At 40.8% G+C, this 23,786-nt stretch overlaps 2 protein-coding genes across 3 annotated transcripts in view; one reads left to right on the top strand and one right to left on the bottom strand.

The window, feature by feature from the left end:
• Window positions 1-9,171, top strand: part of ndrg4 (NDRG family member 4) — a 56,048-nt gene extending 46,877 nt beyond the window's left edge. Inside the window, exons 6-18 of one of the 2 annotated variants that reach the window (XM_041939840.1) lie at window positions 1,866-1,986; window positions 2,278-2,340; window positions 3,005-3,065; window positions 3,192-3,278; window positions 3,368-3,424; window positions 3,548-3,651; window positions 3,783-3,839; window positions 4,354-4,405; window positions 5,858-5,905; window positions 6,634-6,669; window positions 6,806-6,857; window positions 7,048-7,086; window positions 9,009-9,171. In XM_041939840.1, the coding sequence (XP_041795774.1) occupies window positions 1,866-1,986; window positions 2,278-2,340; window positions 3,005-3,065; window positions 3,192-3,278; window positions 3,368-3,424; window positions 3,548-3,651; window positions 3,783-3,839; window positions 4,354-4,405; window positions 5,858-5,905; window positions 6,634-6,669; window positions 6,806-6,857; window positions 7,048-7,086; window positions 9,009-9,163 (932 nt within the window). In that variant the 3' untranslated portion in view covers window positions 9,164-9,171. The remainder of the gene's footprint in view (window positions 1-1,865; window positions 1,987-2,277; window positions 2,341-3,004; window positions 3,066-3,191; window positions 3,279-3,367; window positions 3,425-3,547; window positions 3,652-3,782; window positions 3,840-4,353; window positions 4,406-5,857; window positions 5,906-6,633; window positions 6,670-6,805; window positions 6,858-7,047; window positions 7,087-9,008) is intronic. The other variant, XM_041939841.1, reaches the window with a different exon arrangement.
• A 5,019-nt stretch (window positions 9,172-14,190) lies between these two features.
• Window positions 14,191-22,885, bottom strand: LOC121607877 (olfactomedin-4-like). Its single transcript, XM_041938897.1, has 7 exons — window positions 22,832-22,885; window positions 22,554-22,679; window positions 22,175-22,393; window positions 20,823-20,976; window positions 19,930-20,157; window positions 16,676-16,844; window positions 14,191-14,923 (listed from the first exon to the last, which is right to left on the bottom strand). The coding sequence occupies exons 1-7, from the start codon at window positions 22,883-22,885 to the stop codon at window positions 14,494-14,496; spliced, it is 1,380 nt and encodes a 459-aa protein (XP_041794831.1). The 3' UTR covers window positions 14,191-14,493.
• Between the last annotated feature and the right edge of the window lie 901 nt (window positions 22,886-23,786).

The raw sequence follows: 23,786 nt of genomic DNA, 5'->3' as shown, positions 1-23,786 counted from the left end.
AGGTAGAATCTAACGATAGACTAAACCAGAATATAACTGCTGGAGCAGAACCACAAGGCTATTAGTATTCACAGCCAGTTACTAAATCACTGGACTGTAGCGCACAATCATGCAGGGTGGAGGGGAAAGTGAGGGATGAAAGGAGTCGCACTGGAAAAAAAAAAAGAAAATTGGTGGGGAGTTCACAGTGACTCCCAATCAGCAGATGGCACAGCGACCTGCCAGTCTTTGATTAAAAACACAGAAATAGAAAGAACAAGAGAACAGGAGGGAGTGGGAAAAATAGAAAGTGAGAGAGAGGAGAAGAAAGAGATCAAGGAGCAGGAATTGTGTCAGGAAACAAAGGAGAGGGATTATAGGAAGACAGGCTTAAACAGAGAGAGAAGAAGACATAGAAGAGGCGGAAAGTAGGTCATGGAGTCAGGAGGAGTGCAGACTGGCCAGTGATTCAGCACGAAGCAGAGTGGGAGAAACTTCTCACCTCTGTCCTCGCATGGCGTCTGTGTTTTTAAGCACATAAACAGCTCGCACAGCGCGCTCCAGCGGGGCAAAGACTAATCGGTCACCTTCCCTGCCTCCCGTACTTTTCATCTCCAACCCAGTTGTCATGCTAATTGGTCCGTTTAATTAACAAGCTCAGCCGGAGCCTGAGGAGGAAACAACGCTCGGCGGTTGACACACATGTGCTGAAAGTAGGCCAACTGCAGAAACAGAGGGAGGAGGGCAAATGGAGAGCTGACATCTATTATACATGCAGCGATTGCAGAGCGCAATGCTCAGAGTTTTCTATAGCCTCGACGAAATTCATTTTAATGATGCCGCTGTGACAACACATGCCATTCATGGCAAAGAACATTGTTAAACATGCTGTGCTTCTCTGCAAATACAGTATGTTCTATCAGCTGACATTAATAAGCCAGTGTAACCGGCATTAACGTACGTATCAAAAGCCTGCCAAAAGACTTATATTACAGCTGCCTTTGAATTCCATGGATAGCACTTATAAAAACTATAAATATCTGCATAAATAAAAACAGACCCAGCTGTGACTCAGCCACTCCTAATAAACTTATGCCGAGTACAATCTGTATGAAAATGATTTAAACAAAAGGCTGCCTCACTGTACCAGAGGCGATACAATGCAGCAGAGCAAACACATCAGAAAACCCGCAAACCAGTCAGATCAATGTGTGTCCATAATCCTGCGGTTAGCTCCTTGAGATGTAACACCTGGACAAAAAGGCAGCATCGAGTAGTTAAAACATTGACTAATCACTCAGTACAATAACATAACGGACAGAGCTCGACTATTTTGAATAACTACATTCATCATGGAGCATGTTTTAAAGCGGTGTTTATATGCCTGGTAAAAGGCAGCGTTCCAAAAAAAGTTTCTCCTCTAAATTACTTTTAGACCTGCACAAAACTGCAGTTCAGAACGACCTGCAGGGACGCTGAACGCTGCGATCTGCTTAGATAGCGATCTGAAAGAGGAGAAATCATCTTTAGAGAAGCTTTAAAGAGACAAAAGTACATGTAAGTCTTCCTACATGAGTAATTAATGGAGTAATTCATGGTGTCAGTTCTCTTTTAGAAATCAAGGTGAATGAGGGTTGTATGACATGTCAGGTTTGCCTCCTCCTTCTGGCACCGGATCAGTTGTACAGATGGCCACCTTCAAGGTCCCCTCTGACCGCCATGCATATTTAATGTGATCACATTCCTCCGCTCTCATCCCTCCATCCTGTCCTCCTGCTCCTCCTTACCCCCCTCCCATTCTCTTCCACCCTATCTCTCCATCCTCTCACCCCACGCTACCTCTACTTATGTCCTCCCCTCCCCTCTCCTCCCTTGCTCTCTTCCAGATAAGCTGTGCTTCAACACTTTCTTCAACAACGAGGACATGCAGGAGATCACCAAGCACTTTGTGGTTTGCCACGTCGACGCCCCGGGACAGCAGATTGGAGCGTCGCAGTTGCCACAGGGGTAAAAAAAAAATCACAACAAAAAACCAATACAGTACAAATACACACACACACACATTTATGCACATGGCCTGAAAACAACCACTGATGAATGGATAGTTGTTTATTATTTAACATGTGTTCATTATGTGGTGGTCAGGGGATTAGGACACTAAGGATTACCTCAATCTAAAAAGTATAAAGTATTCATGAATGATTTGAATCATATGGAAATATGTGTTCACTGTACTGATCACACACACACAGCATGTGAAGTACTGATGAGCAGGAGTCGTGTCCCTTCCCTCCGCAGGTACCAGTACCCAACCATGGACCAGTTGGCCGGGATGCTGCCCACTGTGGTGCAGCACTTTGGGTCGGTGCTGTTTGCTTTTAAATCACACATTTATTCACAGAGCCGACACAGCCAGTGTTTTAGCGTCCTCCTTCTACTTTGCAAACTGGCAAAGACAGTGTGTTTTCTTTTTTTGTTGCTGCAACAACCGAAATCTATTACATCTGTTCCCTTTGTGTTAAATGCAAAATTTGCACTGGTATCTGTTTCCTATTCACACCAATACTTTTTCATATTTTTTTAAGTACTTTTTCATTGATTATCAGGATGCAATTTCAGTTCAAAAATTAAGCTAATATGTGCAAACTAAACAAAAGCAGAGAACGCTGGTACAAAATTCACCTTTTCCTCAACACGATGTAGCTTCATGGCCGCCGTCTTTAAATCCTGAGCAGTTTGCAGAGTAGAAATTACTGAGCGGAGATGTTTCTTGCCAGCAGGATGTAATTTTAGCCTGGACATTCAGTACCAGCCACAGCTGAGATGTACAACACTCTTCGCTCTGCACAAGGATAAATTTCAGCATGTGCTGCCAACAATGCCATTGTGTTACATCGTATAGCCGCACCAGAGTGTCACAACACTTCTTGTTTCGATGGTGTCTCCGCACAGATGTACCATTGACAAGAGTATAGCATTATTCATCTTTAAAGCTTTTCTTCTAATGCACCAATAATCTTTGCAGATTTAAGAGCATCGTTGGGATCGGAGTTGGAGCTGGAGCTTACATTCTGGCCAAGCTTGCTGTAAGTCACATCCTGATTCTCTGTCTGTAGCCGTGCTGGATGAAACATTCAGATATTCAGGGTTCATTCAGGGTGTCCTGAGCTCTGTTTTTGTCTTACACGTGTTTTTGTGTCCTCTGCTCTCAGCTGATCTTCCCTGACCTGGTGGAGGGTTTGGTTCTGCTCAACATCGACCCCAATGGCAAAGGCTGGATTGACTGGGCTGCCACCAAGGTACCTGTCTATAACTGCATGCTAGTCTGTCCTAGTCCAGACCTGCTTTTTGGTTTCTTACACTAATCGTCTCTCCATCTTTCTCTCAGCTGTCAGGTCTGACAAGTGCTCTGCCAGATACTGTGCTGCCGCATCTTTTCAGCCAGGTAAGCTATCTCTCTCTCTCTCTCTGTCTCTCTCTCTCTTTATATATGTATATATATATATATATATATAATTCATTCTTGTATCTTTGCAAAGATTCTGACTCAGTTTGTGATTGTCTGCAGGAGGAGCTGATGAGCAACACAGAGCTGGTGCAGAGCTACAGGCAACAGATCAACAACACCGTCAACCAGTTCAACCTGCAGCTTTTCTGGAACATGTACAACAGGTGGAGGAATACAATTTCCTGCTCTCACGGACACTCACACACACACTCACACACGCACTCACACACACACACACACACACACACACACACACACACACACACACATAATGATGACGTCTTGTCTCTTTCAGTCGGAGGGACCTGGAGATGAATCGCAGTGGGACAGTGATCAACGCCAAGACCCTGAAGTGAGTCTGCAGACACAGTTTGATAGCACAGCAATGGACATACTGCAGTTAATTCACATTGATATTTTCTAACAAAAAAGCTATACACAGCAACCTTGGATGCACTGTAATTTAATCCATAAATGAACTCATTAGTCGAAAAAACTGTTCAATAATACGATTAATTAATTGCTTATTTAACTAAACCAAATATTTGCTAGTCCCACCTTCTCATATGTGAAATTTGCTGCTTACTATTATAAATACTGTGTGATATTTGGGGGTTTTGGACGCTCGGTGGAACAAACCAAAGAATTTTAACTTGTCGTCTTTTCCCTGTTTTGTGCGATTCTACACACACACACACACACAAACACACACACACACACAAAAAATAAATAAATAAAATAATAATTAGCAGAATCACACCAATACTGAAAATAATCAGGCCTCATCCTCCAAATATAAGCACAATTCTGATTCAAGTCAACATGAAGTCACCTCTAGCTACTAAATATTGTAACTGTTCCTGTAGGTGTCCTGTGATGCTGGTGGTGGGAGACAACGCCCCTGCCGAGGAGGGAGTGGTGAGTCCGTCATCCTTCTTCCGTCTTTTTATCCCCCTTTCTGTCTTTACCTCATCATGCAGTACCTCTGTTTCATCAGCTTTCTTCCTTCCTTAGCTCGCTCCTTGACCTTTTCCACTCCGATAACTTCCTCCTTCAGACTAATCCTGCTCAAAAAAATATTAGTCTATCTAAAGCTCTTAACAACAACCCCCCCACTGTTCTTGCCTTGTTCAGTGTTTTGTACTTGGCATGTAGATCCAGTTCGTGACTGTTTGTCCTCATTCAGTAAAACAGAAACAGGTCAGCCAGCACAGACCTGGTTCACCCTCTCTGCACCCCCAGGGAGTGTGTGAGTGTGTGTGTGTTTGGGCTCGCTCTGTCTGTCCATCTGTGTCTGTGTGTGCAGTGAATGTCTTTGATACTATAGGTGTGTGTCCATGTCTGTGTGTGTGTCCGTTCTCCAGGGGCCAGATGGCCTCGCTCCGTCTCTCGGGTTTCCTAGTTTGAAGTGGCCCAGATATTTATGCTTCTGCACCAGTTAATCTGCCGCATGTTCAAATTTAAATCAAATCACTCCTCTGTCAGATGAAGGAAGGGGCTGAACGTGGAGGGAGGGTGAGCAGGGATATTGTTATAAAACGTCTTGGAAAGAGAGGAAGATGGAGAGATGGAAAGTGACCGAGAAATGGAACGGAAGCGATGTGAGGAAGCAAGAGACGCAAACAAAGGTTGTGTTATTGGATGTGACAGATGGAGGTCACGTTAATATTTCATATCATATGAGGCTGCTGTGTTTGCCCCCTCTTACATGACACGTTCCTTTAGAGCAGAGGAGCAGGGAAATGGAATATGTTGAGAGATGCATACATATGAGATTCACATTTGCATATCCTGCTGCTCACTTGCAACTGTTCTGATGTAAATTTGCAAATCTGTACATGATTTGTAATTATTATCTGACAATTTATCAGCAGATGGAGATGATTATACAACTCTTCATTGGAAAAGCTTTGAAGAAAACACTGTGAGACGAAGCGCAGAAATACATGCATTTCTTTTCACATGTTTGGGCAGTAAAATCTGTAATTTGGCAAATTGTGTGAAGGATTAAAGATTAAATGCTGCAGAGAGCAAAACCATGTTGCATGTGTGCGTGACACTCGCTGTGTGTTTCTCTGTGTGGTCTGTGTGTTTGTCGGTGTCCACAAGCGCAAGTGGTCATGTATGCCTGTCTGTGTGTGTGTGTGTGTGTGTGCGCGCACACTCACTGCGGCTGTGCTCTCAGCCTCGTGGAGTGACTCATCTCTGCAGCACATTGCAGCATCTGGGTCACTCACATGCAGTCTCCATATATTAAACTATGCAAACAGTGCGTCCACAGTCCCGACCATCTTTAATGCTCCGTGAAGTTAACATGCCTTTTGTTACGGCAGTTTTTTTTTAGTTCAACCTGCTGTTTTTGTCCTAAAGGTCGAGTGCAACTCCAAACTGGACCCAACCAACACCACCTTCCTTAAGGTAACTGTTTGTCCTTATCTGTCCAATGATGGCTACCCCATCATTAGACAAAAAGTCTTATTTGTTGCTCAAGCACGACCTCAATTTAGACGCACTTTATACACATGCAAAATAATCATAAAAGCATCTTTGTTATTGCAACTCATTGATTGACTGGAAGCAGCAGGTGCACTTTCATTTCTGCAACAATCCATCAGGACCACAACAACCTTTTCCTTTCATTTTGCATTAAACTAAACCAAATGATTCCCACTTTTAATAGAAGAACAGCAAAACAAGAAAATGTAACGAGGCAAATATTTTTAATGTAGTTAGTTTAGTTAGTTTTCTTTTTTTTATTTTTGCACATTGTGTGCACTTACAAAAAAGGAAGTAATTCATAAAACATGGATTAGCAGGATACATACAAAGAAAATAATGGACAATAAGAGATCGTACATTCATCATACATTGAGCAAAAGAAAAATAATCTTGAATTCCGTAATGCAGAACACATTGCGTCCAGCACTAGATGAGTGACTACTGATAACATGACTTATTTAAGAGAGAAAGTCAACAAGCAAGAAAGGTCTCCAAGCAGGTTCAAACAGGACCGCTGGGACACTTACACTTGAGTTATCATTGCTAGCAGAATCCAGGAAAGCAAAGAGGGTGTACATTCGCTCTAGTTCCTCTAGCTGTGAGGTATTAGCAGTTTGGCTAACTGCTGTTCTCTCCTGTCATGGTAGATGGCTGACTCTGGTGGACTTCCTCAGCTCACGCAGGTAACAGTCATAATCATCAGGCTGCCACATTACCAATAGAAATAAAAAATCCAGACACAACACTAATGCATCATCCATATTTGACAATTGTTGGCTCCAAGTTCAGTGAAATGAAAACTGATGTGTTGTTTTCCAGCCTGGCAAGCTGACCGAAGCCTTCAAGTATTTCCTGCAGGGAATGGGCTACAGTAAGTATCCATAAAAAATGAGTAGTTAGTCAGTGAGACTGTGATTCTTCACATGTGTTTCTGTTATAGAAGCTTTTTCTGCAGTAATGTTGTAGTAATGTCTCAGCGTGTTGTGATGTCATGTATTTCATGCAGAGGGACATGAGTTGTGTTAATCTTGCCCTCTGTCTCCCTTGCCCCGTTCTCTCAGTCGCTTATGTGAAGGATCGGAGGTTGAGTGGAGGGCCAGGTACTTCCTCCTCCCTGTTCACCTCTGACCTCTTATGGCTGCCCTGTTCGATGACATTGGCATTTTAAAATTCATTTTTATTTGACTTGGTTGTGAATACGATATGTTGGGCTGTTACGGAATTACTTTTACTTTTGCTGTCATTTCTGGTGTTTTTGTTTCTTATCCCAAGGACATTTAACCCCATCATTGTTTTATCAAAGATAATTTTTCCACTCACGGAAAAATATACTGCCCTCACTTCCCCTCCCCCAATTCCTTTACCATTGCATCTCCAATACTGCTCTTTGCATGGCCTTCAGCGAGCTTTGAGCGAAGCCTTTTGGACTAAGTTTGTAACAAATGACCGTGTCTTTAAATGCTACATGAGAAAAGTAATCGTTTGGGCTTTAAAGGAGAATGGGTAACAGAACACTAAATGTACATGTTGCTGGAACCAACTGAGAACTTAATCTCACTAAAACTCCATAAACCGCTGACTGAACACAAGATAAAAATGAAAATTGTCCTCAGGGTTATGCAGATTATGCGTTAAACCGCTGAGACTGAACTACATAAGCACATTATGCTATATATAACAATAAAAGGTGTTGCCTACCTTTGACACTCAAAATGATCCCCTGAGGCTCTGGGCTTCAGTGTTTTCTTGACCTTTATTACTGTCCGGGTGGAAACACTAAAACCCATCATGAAAGCAGATAAATGAAAATGATTCAGGGTTATCAGCTCTTTAAAGCTGCCCTAATCAAAACTTGTATGTGACAAACAGTGGATCAATGGTCTTTTTTTGTAATGGACCCACATAGAATCTAGTTCCAGCTCTGCAGCTCTGCAGCCTCTTGTAGTTCACTGTTTTTAAATTTTCCGGCCCATCTACTCAGCTTTATTTCTCGTATCAGAAAAAGCTGTGATAAATCGACAGTGCACTAACCAACCAGCACCAAATGACAGACAAAATAAAGTGTATGACGAATTGGAGAATATATGTAGCTGAGCATTAAGCATCTTAAAAGCCTGATGTTCTCCCCAGTAGCCGGTGGAGCCCAAAAACAGAGCTAAAAGAGAAAAAGAGTGAGTAATTTATTTACATTAGTCAGGTGACCCGAAATACGACCCAGATTGAATGCTAATATTGCTCTGTGTATACTGGAAGTGCAAAAAGGCTTTAACAAAACTTTTAGTTATTATGTTTTCTATACTAACTTTATAAAGTGATAATACTGTTTTTCAGTGTTGTGTTTGTTGCGCTGCCCCTAAGTGGCCATTAACCATTAACACATGTAACCCTTTCAACCGAAAAATTAATTATAGATTAATCACTGCTTTAAACTTACATTACCTACCACCAAAACAATTACTGAGCAATTACATCAATAATAAACCATGTTATTGCATGTATACTGCTGATTTTACTGTTGAATTATATGCATTTGGTTAATCTCAGGATTAACATATTCACAAACAGGATTAATACATGGAGTTTGACAGATTATTCTTGACATTGGAAACAGTAGTTGACAAAGCACTCTCATCTCAAGGCCCACTTATTCACTTGCTCTAATGCAATTAATTAGTTGATCAATACTTAATAAATCATTTAATACAAGTTCTACACTCGTAGAAGAATTGAGCTTTACATAAGACAAACTGAGCCCAGAGTTGCTCCTGTGCATGGTGCTGACATGTCTCTGTGTAGACATGCAGGCACATTAACTGCTTTAAAAGACAAACCCAACCATTCATGGCTGTTGGTTAAGCCATTTAGATGCCTTTTCACACCAGCTATAAAAAGGGATAATCTTCAGTTCGCCACATTAGCATGTATTCCCCACATCTCCCCAACATCAACTCATCGCACAGTTTTTTACAAAATGTAATGCTGAATTGTCCCCCCCTGCCACCCCTTCCCCCCTTCCTCCCAGTGCCATCTGCCAGTATGACCCGCCTGGCTCGCTCCAGGACGGCCTCCCTGACCAGCGCCAGCTCCATGGACGGGTCCCGCTCTCGGGCTTGCACCCATTCCGACAGCACCGAGGGAGTCGGCACGGTCACCCACACCATGGAGGTGTCCTGCTGAGTATCTAGCCAGCCAGCCATAGGAAGAGGGAGGGAGGGGGTAGAGGGATGGAAAGAGAGAGACAGGATGGGATGACAGTAAAGAGGAGATGGGGGGAAAGACAGGAAGGAAAGCTTGTGAGACAGCTCTCTTTGTCTTCATCTATCTCCTCCAGATCCCTATGTCTGCCATCTTTTTCCCTCCTCCACTGTAAAATTCCATATGCATTGCTACTAAAACCCCCAACCACACCTGACACCCAGCACTTAAAGATTTAGGCAACTGTTTTTGTTCTGTAAGTGTCAATCTTGTGTTTGCTAAGTGTCCCTTCATTCTTTGCCTGCACCCCTTTTACCCCCCCCCCCAAAAAAAAAGAAAAAAGAAGAAGGTAACCCTGTCTGTCAATCCACACAGCAATATGTGATAATGAGCTGCTGTTAATAATGCCATATGAAAACCTGTCAGAGATGGAGAAAGTGCAGGATACAGCAAGGGAAACTTTTAGGGGGCTGCATAATGAAAATGTGTTATGCATCAGTGTTTTGAAACAGTTGTTCTTTTGTTGTATGGAAAAATGTGAGTATCTCTCTCTGTGTTGTTAGTAAGCAACGTTTATTTCTCTCCATGAGTGACAGGTGAGCATCAGGCGGGGTGTGTCCAGAATTTGACAGACAGCAGAACACAGCCTATTGTAGCCGAGTGCGCCTGTAGTGCTTAGAGAGGATTTGTTAGCTTTTTTTAGTCTAAGAGCATAGCTAGAGTTCACCACACTGTTTTAAAGCTGCACTTGGTAAGACTTTCTGTCAAACCTGTAAACTACACTTAAAAAGCAAAAGAATGATGTCATCAGCGTACATGAGTTTCGACGCGTGGGTAGTGTGAGAATACCGCTCGGAGCAGGTTGGCCTGTTGTTTATGGATGGACCTACATTATCATCATCCACGCTTTTCCAGACAAGTATTAAAAATACAGCTTTCTAAAAATACAGCTTTGTAATAATAGATGACTCTGTGTGTGCAGATAGTCACAGATCTTTACAAATGTCCTATCTGAGACACAATCTGAGGCTGGAATCTATGAATTATTATTGCATCCTGAACAATCAACAGAAATGAAACCCAGGCGCCAGTCATAAGCACACTGAACCCTAGCCACTACACCACCAGGGAGCTTGGCTGACATAAAATGTGCAGCCTCATCTGTTTTTATTGCTTTTCCCATAATAATCTGTGCATGATATGGCCAAAAGATAACCAAACGTGTTTGAATAATCTTGAGTTTGAGTACGATGACAATCTGTAATTTGTAAACCGCTGGAGTCCACCTGCTGTTCAGCATCAAATGAGCAGAAAATGATTGATATGCTGTAAATATACAATCCAGTGTAGCTCATGTAGCAGTACAGTTACAATGAATGGCACTTGATGATGGCACTTGATCAGCATGCAGAAAACTTTTAACTCAGAGGTGGACTTATATTCCCAGACTTTAATCACTCACCTATAATCAATCAAAATGTCAATATCTTACATAGTGAAGTGTTTAACTGCTTAAAAAAGACAGTGGAAAATGTACCAAGGTAAGCTGAATAGTTTCATGATGGCTGTATGCAGCATGCAAACTGCAGAATACAGTTATGCCTAGTAGGGAAATATATCTGTATGAGCTTAAATTGCAAAATAGGAGTGCAGTATAGATCACCCAGTTCGTACTAATCAGGACACAGATTCATACAGTTCAATCACTTGTTATGTTTGTAATGTCACGTCTCTGCCTAGGAAGAGATTAATTAAAACATCAAATCATTATGCACAATGCTGTATGCATTAGGCCAGTCAGGACCAGTGTACTGATGTCACATTGATTACTGAAGTTCAAGTTTTCCTTTATAACTGGCATTTTTGGCTCAAATTAGTGCAATGCAGCTGAGTGCAGCTTTAAGCTGTGTGTCATCTCGCATTTCCAAGACAGTCCACTACATGAATATAGGCTAGAATAAGTATATAACATGTATATGCATGTGATTGTGAAAGTAATCGTAGGACATTCTAGTATCTGAGTAGTATCTAGTAATTTTGGCATTTGTCATTAGCACCCTACATATGGTTAGTTAAATAGAGCCATGAATGCAACCACCATCATCAGTCTCGAAACTCCAGTGCATGGACGTGGTTCTGGCCATAGTCGGCTCTTTGTGGTCTCTAACATGACAATCACACTCTGACCCAAACCAAACCAGACCAGGGGGACCGAGGCAGGACCAGGCTGACCCAACAAATTCTCTTTCCGAGTCACCACCAAAGAACTCGCAGCAGCCTTCCCTTACAGCGCCCAGCCCCTCTCTGTGGATATACCAAAGCTACCCTCTCTCTCTCTCCCTCTTTCTCATGCACACTCACACAAAGTTGCCACAACCACACGTGCATTTTAATGCACACACACATTTTCACCCATCTTCTGAAATGAAAGCTGTGTGGGCTGTGCTTTGTAAGGGAACTGAGCCAAAGAAAAGACATAAATACACAAAATTCACACACAATATGGAATTCATTGCTATGTGGTCAGTGTGTGTTTTGATGTGCTGTGTAATCATAATCTCACCATTATAGCACATGTATATAAGTATAGTTTTAGACTAGTGAAGCTGTGTGGTGTTATCTGCTGCAATACTGGACCACCTCGTCGACAGTGATCAGAGATGGGGTCCCCTGCTTGTTGGCTTAGTAATGTACAGTATTCATGTACCATAGTCACCTTCTCCTGTTTCCAGTTTTACAAAAAAAAAAACCCTTTGGTCCCCTGTCAGAAGGGGAGTAGCTTCCAATCACTGAGGTGTGCGCTTCCCTGTGGAGGCCTGTAAGGGGCGGGGCTTTTTTGGAGCCATTTGGGCGCCAAGCTCGGAATGTAGGGCAACCCCCAGCCACCATAAAAAAATAACCCCTTCCCTCTAAAACAATCACAAGGTGCCCCGGCTCTCACAGGCAAACCCAGTCGCACCCTAAAGGGCTATCAGCTGAAGTCACTTTTTAAAAATGTTGGTAGTGTTAGTCGTGTTTCTGAGCTCCAGGGGACCCAGGAGAGAAGCCGATGGATGGGGAAACCCTTTTTTCATGCAAATAAGAAGAGAAAAGATGGTCACCAAAACTCAGAGAGAGATACTGAATGAATGTTAAAGGAAACGAATGTGTTTTTGTTGAAGCTTGAGAGATGATTGTTGAGTTGTTTGAAGTATCCAATAAATGTAGTAGTTTGCAAAAAAAAAAAACCCTGACATGCAGGAAGTAGAGATTATGAGGAAGATGTTAGACAGTCAGATCAAACACCTCAGTCACTCCTCTCAGAACCTCATGGATGAATTTCATGAACACTGAAGTTTGCATGTAGCGGAGTTCGTCCACGATCGTCTTTCAGTGTTTTCTCTCTTCACAAAGCTATTTTCTGCCATCTACACTTTGGTTTCCTCCTACTCGCCTTCTACCCAAACTGCCTGGGGGGCTCCTGAATGTATTTTGTCCTTTTTTGAAGTGCTGTACAGTATTGTCAACCTACGCCTCTCAGAAACCCCTCCCCATGGTTTGCACTTCTATCCCTAACCCACATCTTTGACCCTAACCCTGTATATGAAAACCCAGCTCCTTCCTGCTCCTCTTCAAGGTCTATGAATAGTGAAGTTCAGTAGCGATGTGTGAAAGTCTACAGTAAACTGGCACTGGATCAGTTTGTTTAGACCTTGGTCCTCCTTGCAATTGTAGATACTTTTTATTTATAGAGCAGGTTACCCAGACTGAACACTCTAACACTACTGTATTGTGAAGATAACTTCAACATATTTCTGTTCCTCTTCCCTTGGAGTTTCTCTTTTTTATAGGCAACAATAGGGTGTAACCTCATCTTGGTATAACGGTATTGGTTCTTGTGTAACACTACTATTCTTCTTCTTCTTCTTCTTCTTACTGCCATTATGATTGAATTGTATTGAGCAATAAGTTCTTTTCTTTCTCGTTTGGATTGTTTCATATTGTGGGAGTCTTCCCCATGAGCTTGTTTCTATTCAGAACATTAGAAGGACTCTTACCTGCTTTGTTGTCATTCAGATGTGTAATGTAAAGTTTAAATATATTATATATAAATACATATACAAAGTAAGCTGTCTCTGTCCATGTACTGATCAAGTAACAAGTAAGAAATAAAGACTTTATGTCAGAATTGGAGGAGTCATGTGTCGGATCATTTTTAGTCCTGTTTTCAATGTGATGAGCAGCTCTCGTTTCTCATTTCCTTAATTTTTTTCTGAGATCCTTATGATTTAATGTACAGATGGCGTCCTTGGTGAACAGATTTCAATAAGACATTTATGACACAAACTGTTTCAAATCATTTTTTATTAGCCTTAGCATCATTTTGTAAACATTCTAGAAAAGTACATAAATCAGCTACAGAGAGAACTGGAGTTTTATTTGAAACAGGCTTATATATTTTTTTCTCGGCCTTATGAGTATGTTTTATTATATTTCAGCAAAAAGCGCACAATAGAGCCCGAATGATTTTGTTTTTATCATTCTTTCTTTGTTTGTTATTATTTTTCTCCACTGAAAGTGTTAACATGACAACCAAAAATCACCAAACTGGACAGTCAGACTCCACTACTTAAGCACATAAAATGACACTCACTGACCTCAACCTAAAATATGTCAAATGTTGCAATCTTTTCTAAATTTTCTCAGAATCCTATTTTCAACAACTCAGAATCCGATGGGCTAATCATACTGAAAATGAGTTAGGATCATCTGCGGACTTCGCTGGTCTGAAGTTATCAGGGAAAGTTCAGCACATCAATCTGTTTTGAAACTATTCATTTTTAGACCTGTGCCTTTAACTTCATTTTTACATGAAAGCTCAGAAATCAAAATTAAGCTATTGTAACCAAACTTGGATGCTAGTTCTGAGCTTCACTTTGATGAATGCTTTAACTTAAGCTGCATTAATTCCCATAGATCTCCATTGTATTAAACTATTCTCACCAACAAAGCCAGTAGTCTATGGGTTAAATGTGGGCCTGGGTCAATACTAGTGTACTTAGCTGTACACTAGGAGCTAAAGGTGTAAGAGGCAGCTATAATAACTCAACGTTTTACAAACTCACTGGGATGTTTCGATCACTGCCATTATATTTCATCATGGTTATGTGTTGCCACTAGTAGAAAGAACAGTGGAGTAGAAACAACTGAACTTACAAAATGAAAAAGACAGAAGAAAATAAACCGAGAGTAGCAGGATACTGAGTATGACATGATTCAAATTAAGCCATTTTTAAAATACAGGTATAGAAAATGTTGTCAGCATTATCCTTTCACGAAAACAAAGCCTTGTAGGAAACCATGTAGGAGTTACAGTAGGCGTGCAGCATCTGGTCCACAGGGCTGTAGTTCAGAGAATAAATGTTGGGAGACATCTTGTTGATGAAGATGTCGAGGTTGAACCTTTCTACTCCTGTGGTGGTGTCGAACGAATAGAAGATCTGCTCAGTGTCTTTGTTGACATACCGGGTTGCGTAGAGCACTCCGCACGCCATAAAGGTGTTGGTCACCCCCTGCTTGTAGATCGAGGTGCGCCAGGTTTGGCCGAGCGCCAGTGGTTCCTCCACCTTGGATAGCACCATGTAGCCAAAGTCCTGGGTGGTGGTATAGATCACCCAGACGCCTGACTCATCTGTGGCCAGGTCCAGGTCTGTGAACAAGTAGCAGTCATCGAGGTGACAGAAGTTACCCTTTGAGTTAAACCTGAAAAAAACAACAGAAAACAGATGTTTTGTTTTTAAAACGTAAATCTGGTGAAGAATATATCTGTATCTTAGTTTTCTTTGAGTCATTACATCATGCTTTCATTTGTTTTTTCATGTGTTATGACCCGTTTATGTTTAGTTTTCTCTTGTTTATCTTTGCCTTTGCCCCATTCAGTTTGTAAGTGTTTGTCCATGTGCTGTCTTTGTTCACATCCAGGTGTGTATTCCTAGTGTTGTCTCAGCCATGCCTTGTTTCTCGTAAGTGTATCCCTAATGTCTTCTAAGTCATGCCATGTTTTATGTGCTCGATTTTATAGTCCTGTCTTAGTCTATAGCCAGCTACGTTTTAGATAGATAGATATAGATACTTTATTCATCTCCAAAGAGAAATTTGCAATTTATGTAAGAGAGTTTTGTATTGTCTTAGTCTCAACCCTTGCCCCGTGTTTTTGTGATTGTGTGTTGTCTTTGTCTGGATTTTGTCACGTCCTGTTTTATTTTGAAGGTTCATGTTATGTGTCTTTGGGTTACTTTGCTTCCTGTGTTTTCCATCCCTGTGATTATCTGATTGCTTCCACTTGTGTGTCATTAGTGATCCCTCCTTGTGTATTTCAGTCTGTGTCTTCCCCCCTGTCCTTGTTGGGTCGTTGTCTGCACTACCTTGCTGTCTTGTCACCTTGCCGTATACCATATCCACAGCCACAGCCATAGCCATAGTCATAGTCACAGCCTTAGCCATAGCCCCATAGTGAGTGTTCTTTGTTGTGTTCCTTTGTTCATGTGCGCGCCGTGATTTATGTAATTGTCTCCTTAATTTGGTCTTTGTCTCTAATTTGCCACAGTTCTAGTAAGTATGTTTCTTGTCTTGTTCTTGTCCTTGTTCCTGTTTATGCCTTGTTTTATGTTAGTGTTCCACCGTCCTTAGTGTTTGTCTGCGTTTCCCTGGTTAGTTTGAGCTCCCATGCCATAGTTCGTTCATGAGTGTTATTTGTTTGTAACGTTAATAACCTAGTTTCTGTTTTCTTTTCCTAGTTTGTTCTCCTCGTTAAAGAGTGAATTTCTGTTTGATTACTTTTGTTATTTAGATTCTTGTTCCTCCGTTTTTAGGAGTGTATTATGAGTTGTTAGTTTTTCTTATCTAGTTCTTTCACTTGGTCAGTTCCGTTTCATAGCCCTTTGTGTTTTCCTACTTTGGGAGCATTTTTGGTTTTCTAATTTTGTAGCCGTAGTGTTTTAGTCTTGCCATGTTTCATGTATGTGTGTTTCTAGTATTGTCTTAGTCGTGCCATGTTTTATGTAAATGCAAGTTGCTAGTCTTGTCTGTGTCTAAAGTTGTCATGTTCTAAGTTAGTTAGTTCAAGTGCTGTGTTTGTGTTTTGTGTTTTGTGTTTGTGTGTAGTGTTTGCTCAGTGTTTCCCGGTGTTTGCCCTCGTTGTATGTATAACCCTTGTCCCTAGTGAGTGTGTTTTATCATAGTTCCCTTAGTTGTGTTTTTTCGTTGTGTTTCATAAATTTATGTATTTGAACCAAGCACCCCACGAGTCTGCATCTGGGTTCTACCCCATAGCTCCCATAGTTTCTTTAAGTCCACACCTTCCTGACAAGCTGGTTCATTTGTTGTTCTATACTCTTGTTTTGTTGAATTCAATATTTTTATGCAAAAGATGCCAAAACTTGTTATTTTTTGTCATATCAAGGCATTAATTCTGGCATCGACAACACCCGGTCAAAAAATAATGAAGCAGTGAACCTGGTGCCTTTGGGCAGCTGTAAGGTGGTAACAGCTTTGGTGGTGAGGTTGAATCGACAAACAGCATCTTGGTTGTAACAGTTGTAGTACAAGGCCCCTCCATACAGCACCACGTTTGGACCCTGGATGGTGTTGGTGGTTGGGTTAGAGGAGTGGATCTGGACATCACCTGGAAAATGAAGAAGAGAAAGCCAGAACAGTAGGAGCAAATGCAATGATAAATAAGTATCGATGTCAAGCAATCAATAATATGTATGTTTTGAAGCCTGATAATGTGCTAGGTTTTTAAGCATGGTCAGCAAAAAGACCAAAACCAAAATGACTTGATAAAAGTATTGAGGGAACTGTTTTTCAAAAGCTTAAAAACACTACATCTTGTTCCTGTAAATGAATAAACTGTAAACTGTTAGTTAGACTCACATCCTGCTGCCATAAAAACTCATTAGAGCACCAAATGTGGATAATCCACGCTGAAAATAGTCCCTAACAAATGCACTTTTGAGTCAGGTTTCCTAAAAACTACAGATCCAAGCTGAGCCTCTTTAAAAAAAATAAAAATTTATATGTACAGACTAGGGATGTGGAGATTCACCGATTCGTATTGGTGGTCCGATATAAACGTTTGCGATGCGACTGCACCGGTAGAATGAACGTGCATCGGATATAATTTACGGGTGAATTCGCGGTGCATCTCTTCTAGCCTGTCTACACCGGCAAATCCCATTGTTAAATCGACTATTTCTATCTATGTTCTAGTGTTTTCAAGGCAACCTGAATGCACCATCGCGTCCCCAGGCAGTGACGCAAGCAGGTGTTGTACACAACAGACAAACGAGGCAAACGAGAAAGACGATAGCTGCGACGAGATATTTAATGTACCAAAAAAGACACATTAATCAAACGTGTGGCAATATTTTGGGTTTTTTTAAGCGAGGGGGTCAGCGAGACAAGACGCACGCAATTTGCAAACAATGCCGTGCGGCTATCAAGTACGTCGGCAGCACGACGCAACAAGCGTTCCTTCTGAACGAGTGTTCAGTACCGCTGCTGACATAGTAATAATAATAATAATAATAATAATACATTTTATTTGGAAGCGCCTTTCAGAACACTTAGTGACACTTTACATTGCGGGTAAAACACAAATAACACAAGATGAATACAAGCAGAATAAAAAAAAAAATAGTGACTGCTCAGCGCAGTTTGCTATTCCCAGAACATGTAGACCTGTTAATATTTCTAAAGAAAAACCTGAAACTAAGCCATATGAGGTAAATCAGTGAGGTGTTTGCAGTAAATGACATTGTTTGATTGCCAGTTGTTGATGTTTTTTGCTTACATTGTCAGCAGTTAAGAAAGACTTGTTAGGAAATGTTATTTATTTACATGTTCAATTTCTTATAGAAATTACACCAATACGTTTTCCTCCTAATACACAGGAGCACTATGGACAAGAAATACCTCTATTTGAGCCCCTTGGTGAGAGTATTGTTTACAGCAGCTGTTACTGGCTGCCAGTTATAGTTTTATTTTTTTTTTACACTTGATTCTGTAAAACATTGTTATTTGATTTTCATTCTTTGTAAGAAATCAGTCAACTTACTGAAACAAGCACATCATTCTGGCAGACAGTAGTATGTGTTGCTGGTCATGTTATTTGCACTATTCACATTGTTAATACTGAGCTTTCTGAAACAGTTTAAACTGTGAAGTTTTATACATTTTGTATAATTATAGAGACAGAGAACATAATTGGGAGTTAGGAGTGCTAATTATAAATACAATTGAATGCTCTGTCTACTGAAATATGTCTTTTTTTAAATATGATTTATTGGTTACTCCATAAAAAAAACAAATATTAAATACATCCCTCAAATCGATACAGAGATAAAGCAGAATTGTGCTATTGAGGTAAAAAACCTGATGTTACTGTTACTCTCTCATACTGCAACTAACTGTATTGAATGATCACATCATATCGAAACATCCTTTTATAGTTAAGTCATATCGTTATCAAATCATTTTTGAATCGCATCGTATCGTGAGCAGGAGTGAATCGTATCGCATTGTATCGATGGGAGCTTCAGTGTATCGTAACTGTATTGTATCGGTGTCAGCGCATCGAGATGCATATCGAATCGGCCTCAGTGGTGGAGATATACAACCCTAGTACAGACATATTTTTCAAGTTTTAGTGTAGATGGGCAGGTTCATTGTCTTGCCTGGACCTTTATAGCAACGGTTACCAAGTAAACAGTAACTAAAGTCACGTTGCAGCTGATGCACAGTGATTTCTGTACAGAAACAGGTTGACTTAAATATGGACACTCTATGTTCCTGTTCGTTGTTGCTTTTTATATACACTACTTACATGTATATGTAGGTGAAAAAAAAAGATGCTTACATAAAGGTGTCAACCAAACTTTTATAATAGCTCCCATTTCTCGAAGCTGAGTATAGTATAAAGTGTGGTCCCTGTCTACAATTTCATCTGCGTTTTCTAATCCATCATCCTCCAATCCCGATCAATCCATGCTGTCCAGACACTGTCTGGACAGCCTCCGGGCAGTAAAGGTTCATGTGGATGTGTATATTGATCTCCACTTGATAGGTCTCGGCAGGCACGGATCCGTCCGTTGAGCTGTGTACAGACCTATCAAGTTACTTACGTCTTTACAGATTTCTTATTTTAAAACAAAGCCAGTCTTTGCAAAAATAAATGGATGTGTGGTGTCATGGATAGATAAAAAATGTCATCCATCTCTCGAGTATAAAGTTAGACTTCCCTTGTTCGAACAACTCACCTGAAACCCTGTCTCCCACATCCCACTCATACTGTGGAGACGGTGCTTTTTGGTCCAGAAATCAAATCAATATTTTAGCAGACTTTTTCTGTTGAGGAGCTGCAAGTAAAATCAGCATTCAGGTTTGTACAATGTTTTGGATTTCCAAAAGCAATATCTGGATTTTCCATGTTGACTCTTACCACTCCTACACCCTTTAATTATTGTGTGTGTGTCCAAACATGTCTTTTATATGCTATTTGTATATTACAGTTAATTCTTTCAGTTTACCTACTGTATTGTTGGCCATCTTTGTTGTCTTTGCTTTTAACTGTATCTCTATTTCTACCAATCTTGTTCTTGGAAAAGTGTCGTTGACAGCAATGCAAAACAGTCAAATTCTAATTATGTATGTGGCCAAGAAACCTGATTCTGAATAAGTAAAAAAACTAGAACACGAGAGTTGTTTACCTGGTGTGCTCACACCTACAATGAGAGCGCTCAGGCTGGAGTAGAAACGGACGTAGTTGGAGAACTTGTCGCTGGAGGTCAGTATGACCATCCAATACCAGTTCTCCTTCCCCGCCTCTGGTTTAGGATCCCGACCCCAGGCTCCATACGCGTAGGACCCAGGGTACTCTCCTGCCGTGTAGACCCTCGGCCCGGTAACGTTCCGAAACTGGCCGTGGGGACAGTAACCTGGAGGAACATATAAAATCAGAGTGAGAGACAGAAACTGTGCAAATGTGGAGCTACTGAGATGTACTAAATAAGTACAGCTGGTTGTCCACTGCTTGATTATTACTTCCTAATTGTGGTGATTGGTGCTGAGAGATTCCCACAGTTCATTTACACCCTTCATTAGCTCTTAATGAGGAGACCTGAGAGAGAGAGACTGACAGAGAGGTTTTGTCTTTGAAGCAGGAAGAGTTAAGAGGTGACATTATACGTTTAAAAAGGTTTTTATTCTTTTTTACATTTGGCCTTCGCCTTTTTCTTCCTGCTTTTAAAACAAAGACTCTCGTCCGGCCTCTCTCGCGGATCGAAAACCAAGCTGTTCCTCTTAGCACTCCTCCTAGAGGGAGGGAGAGGAGTTGTCTTTACAGGACATATAGCTTTTTCTGTTTGCTTGGCGTTTCTGTGTTTTAGACATTGTTTCTGTGTCTGCAGTGTGTTTCCTGTTAATGTATTTGTTTTGGCATTGTGCAGCAGGTTTTCTTTGTTGTATTTGTTTTGACTTTTTTTATGGTCTTTCAGTTGGTATTGTTTCTGAAGCTGCAGCACATTTCTCCTAATGGACATGTTTTGAGAAGTGCATTTGCCCTTGTTGGCCGTAAACTATACCGAAAAAAGCAATGGCATACCATGTGGAGGCTGAGTGGGTAGGGTGGTGGGTTGAAGTCCATCCCTGCACTGGTCCAGGTCCCTCTTCAGACGCTGGTTGTCTTTTTCTCTCTTCACCACCTGCATGGTGTCATATGTCTCCAGCTCCTGCATCTCTGCTCTCAGGTCATCCAGCTGACAAACAGCAAATATGAGTGCCCTTGAAAGCAGCATTAACTGTCATCAGAGAAACTGGACTGGCTTTTGCTTTGATGAAGAAAGAATATATATACTCCTGCAAAAGCATGATTGGGTTTTTCATGCTTTTAGTTTGTAGAAAGTTACTCTTTGCAAATAGATGTTAATTTCCAAAACAGGAATGTTTTGTATGTGAAAGAAATAGAAGATAAGTGTAGGGTTAGCACCACTGGAATTCTCAGAATATCAACTGAGCGTAAAAAAATGAATACAACAATAAAAATAAGCCTAGCATTCTTTTGACAATAAATACATGATGGGCCAAGCTTTTGACACAACATGCACTGAGTAGTGGGAACATTTAAAAAACTAGAAAGGTTAATTGAGTTGAAACTGATGTGTGAAGTGAAGTGTGTGAACACCATGCCAACACAGATAATACCCAGAGTGAGGTTAAACCTGTAGGAAGACATTCTGGGCTTGGCTGAATTCTATTTCTTTTGGTTAATCAAACCTGGAGGTGAATCTGTGTCCACCAGGAAATGGGAGGCTCTGTTATGCTTGTTCGCTTCAGAGGCCTAAACACCAATTGGTGTGCACACAAGGCAAAATACTTCCTAAGCTTTTGCCTATAAAGTCTCAAATTCCTCACTGCCACTGCAGTGAGTGAATGCATAAGGATATAGTAAAATCACAATGTGTAATTGTTGGTGAGATTATGCATATGTGAAAAAAGTTGCGTAAAGCCTTTTGTCTGAGATGAAAATTTGATAAATTGCCTCAAGTGATGTCACTCGAGTCAGTGTTGCTTGGGGCTGAAGAGCACAGGTTTACCAAACCTGTGTAGCCCACTCCACATCACTGCTAGAGAATAGTAAGAAAATAGAGAGTTACATTTCAGGTTTGTAGGTAACAGTTTTGAGAGAGAAGATGTTATAATGTTATGAGTACAATGCTAAGTGGGTAAAGTACTCTTTTACAGAAACAGGGTAGTGCAACACTGTCAGAAGACAGTTTCTTTCATTTGTCTGTGACTGTGGAAATCTAATAGCTTTACCAACACTAGAGTACAGGACATTTTGGGTATAAATATCAAAAATCAATCCAGATTTTGATCAGACTTGCACACAAACGCTGCCTTCCTCAAAGATGCTAATGTTGAGCAGCTGGTGCTTGTCAATCCATGTGAATATACCTCTTTAGTGGTATTAGTAGTTAGCCACTGGTGTGCCAGCATGGTCCTGTTGAGCCTGTTGATGAGCTGCTTGATCTCCAGCAGTTCATTCTCTACCACCAGCAGGCTGAGAACTGAGTAGAGCTGTCCGTCATCCTCTCTCTCCAGCACGGACACATCTTCCTGCAGCTGGAGCACACGTCGCTCTAAACCCAGCAGCAGACTCTCCAGCTGCAGAGTCTGCAGAGCGAGCAGGTAGACACTGTGCTCACACATCACTCAGCATGAAAGCACACATACAGGAGTCTGGCTTTATCTTTATTAGTATTACTAGTACTACAGCTGCTGAGGGAGGTTGTGTTCTTTGCAGTCTGGTTTAGAAAATCTCCCAACAAGTTACCTTCTGTGGAGTGAGGTTACTGTTGCATTTTGATGCACTGTCCTCCGCTGTGCTGAGTTTGTCATGAGGGAATGCCTTCTCTGAATGAGTCAGCTCACACATACAATTCACATCACGTGAAGGTGTCTGAAATCAAGAAAATCGAACATGGCATGTCATGTCAGTATATCTGCATTTGAAAAGGGTGCTGTATGATAAATTATAAAAGAATTTAAGGAGCTGAAAGTCATTAACATACAACAGAATAATAATGACTATTTTCCCAGTGTCTTTTTTACCTGTTGGGTGAGAGTGAGCAGAGCACACAGAGGAACGACCACATGCAGCTTCATGGTGGATCAGAGAGCAGGGCTCAATGAACCAGTCCCTGAACACAGCTTGAATATGACTGCAGCAGCAGCTTCTGACTTGTGAACACACCCACTGATGTCTGCTTATGTGCGTGTGTGTCTGGTGTGTGTGCATGTGATGTGGCATTCTTCAGAATTTGATCGTTTTCTTCTTGTGATTGGGATTGCAGCAACACAAGGAATTGTTTCACACAATATGTGCTCAACTTGAACAGGAGAAACTGGATTTAGAATCTGGCTTTTCCACTTCAAAGCATTTGAAGTTATACAAAAAATAAATGCAAAACAAAAAAGTTCACGATATTTTGAGCTTCCTGTATCTTTATATATTGTTTATAGTTGTTCAATCGCAAACAATACATCATGATTTATAAGATCATGTGTGCAAAATCTAAATATGCACAATAACTACGTATTAGTAGAGTATACTTGTCAGAGGAGTACAAAGTACAACATTCAGGAGAGTAGTGGAGTAGAAATATGAAGCAGCATAAAATGAAATATTTATGAGTGCAGGTACTTTTTTCTTTTTTTCTGCTTTTGTCTGTTTTAATTAAAATAAAGGATTTTTGATGTTAAAACAGTAATTTGAAAGAGAACAAACCCCTGTAAACTTTACACAGTTTTTTTCTCTTTTTTGTGGAATCACTGTTACATTTTTAAAAAACATTTTTTGATTTAAAATGATATGAGTTTATGGCAGCATAAAACACATCAAGAAGCACTGTGCTGTACATGACAGAGCAGTTAAAACAGGTATGAAAAGTACTTATTACTGTTTATCTGAAAATTTGATTGTTTTGAGTTTGATTATTATTAGAAATTCGATTTTTGTATATGCTGGTCTCATCTGAACCTGAGGCAAATACATGTTTGTTTCACT

The sequence above is a fragment of the Chelmon rostratus genome, chromosome 6, assembly GCF_017976325.1.
Source record: "Chelmon rostratus isolate fCheRos1 chromosome 6, fCheRos1.pri, whole genome shotgun sequence".
Taxonomy (NCBI): domain Eukaryota; kingdom Metazoa; phylum Chordata; class Actinopteri; order Chaetodontiformes; family Chaetodontidae; genus Chelmon; species Chelmon rostratus.
Note: the sequence above shows the minus strand (reverse complement) of the source record. Positions and strands in the feature narration are given on the sequence as shown.

What these genes read in the sequence shown, in the direction of transcription:
- LOC121607877 (XM_041938897.1), bottom strand. Translation starts at nt 22,885, where the DNA reads ATGAAGCTGCATGTGGTCGTTCCTCTGTGTGCTCTGCTCACTCTCACC. An exon ending in CTACTAATACCACTAAAGAG is followed by an intron (nt 20,977 to 22,174) that starts GTATATTCACAT and finishes GCTGTTTGTCAG; the next exon opens with CTGGATGACCTGAGAGCAGA. An exon ending in CAGCTGCCCAAAGGCACCAG is followed by an intron (nt 14,924 to 16,675) that starts GTTCACTGCTTC and finishes TGTTTTTTTCAG; the next exon opens with GTTTAACTCAAAGGGTAACT.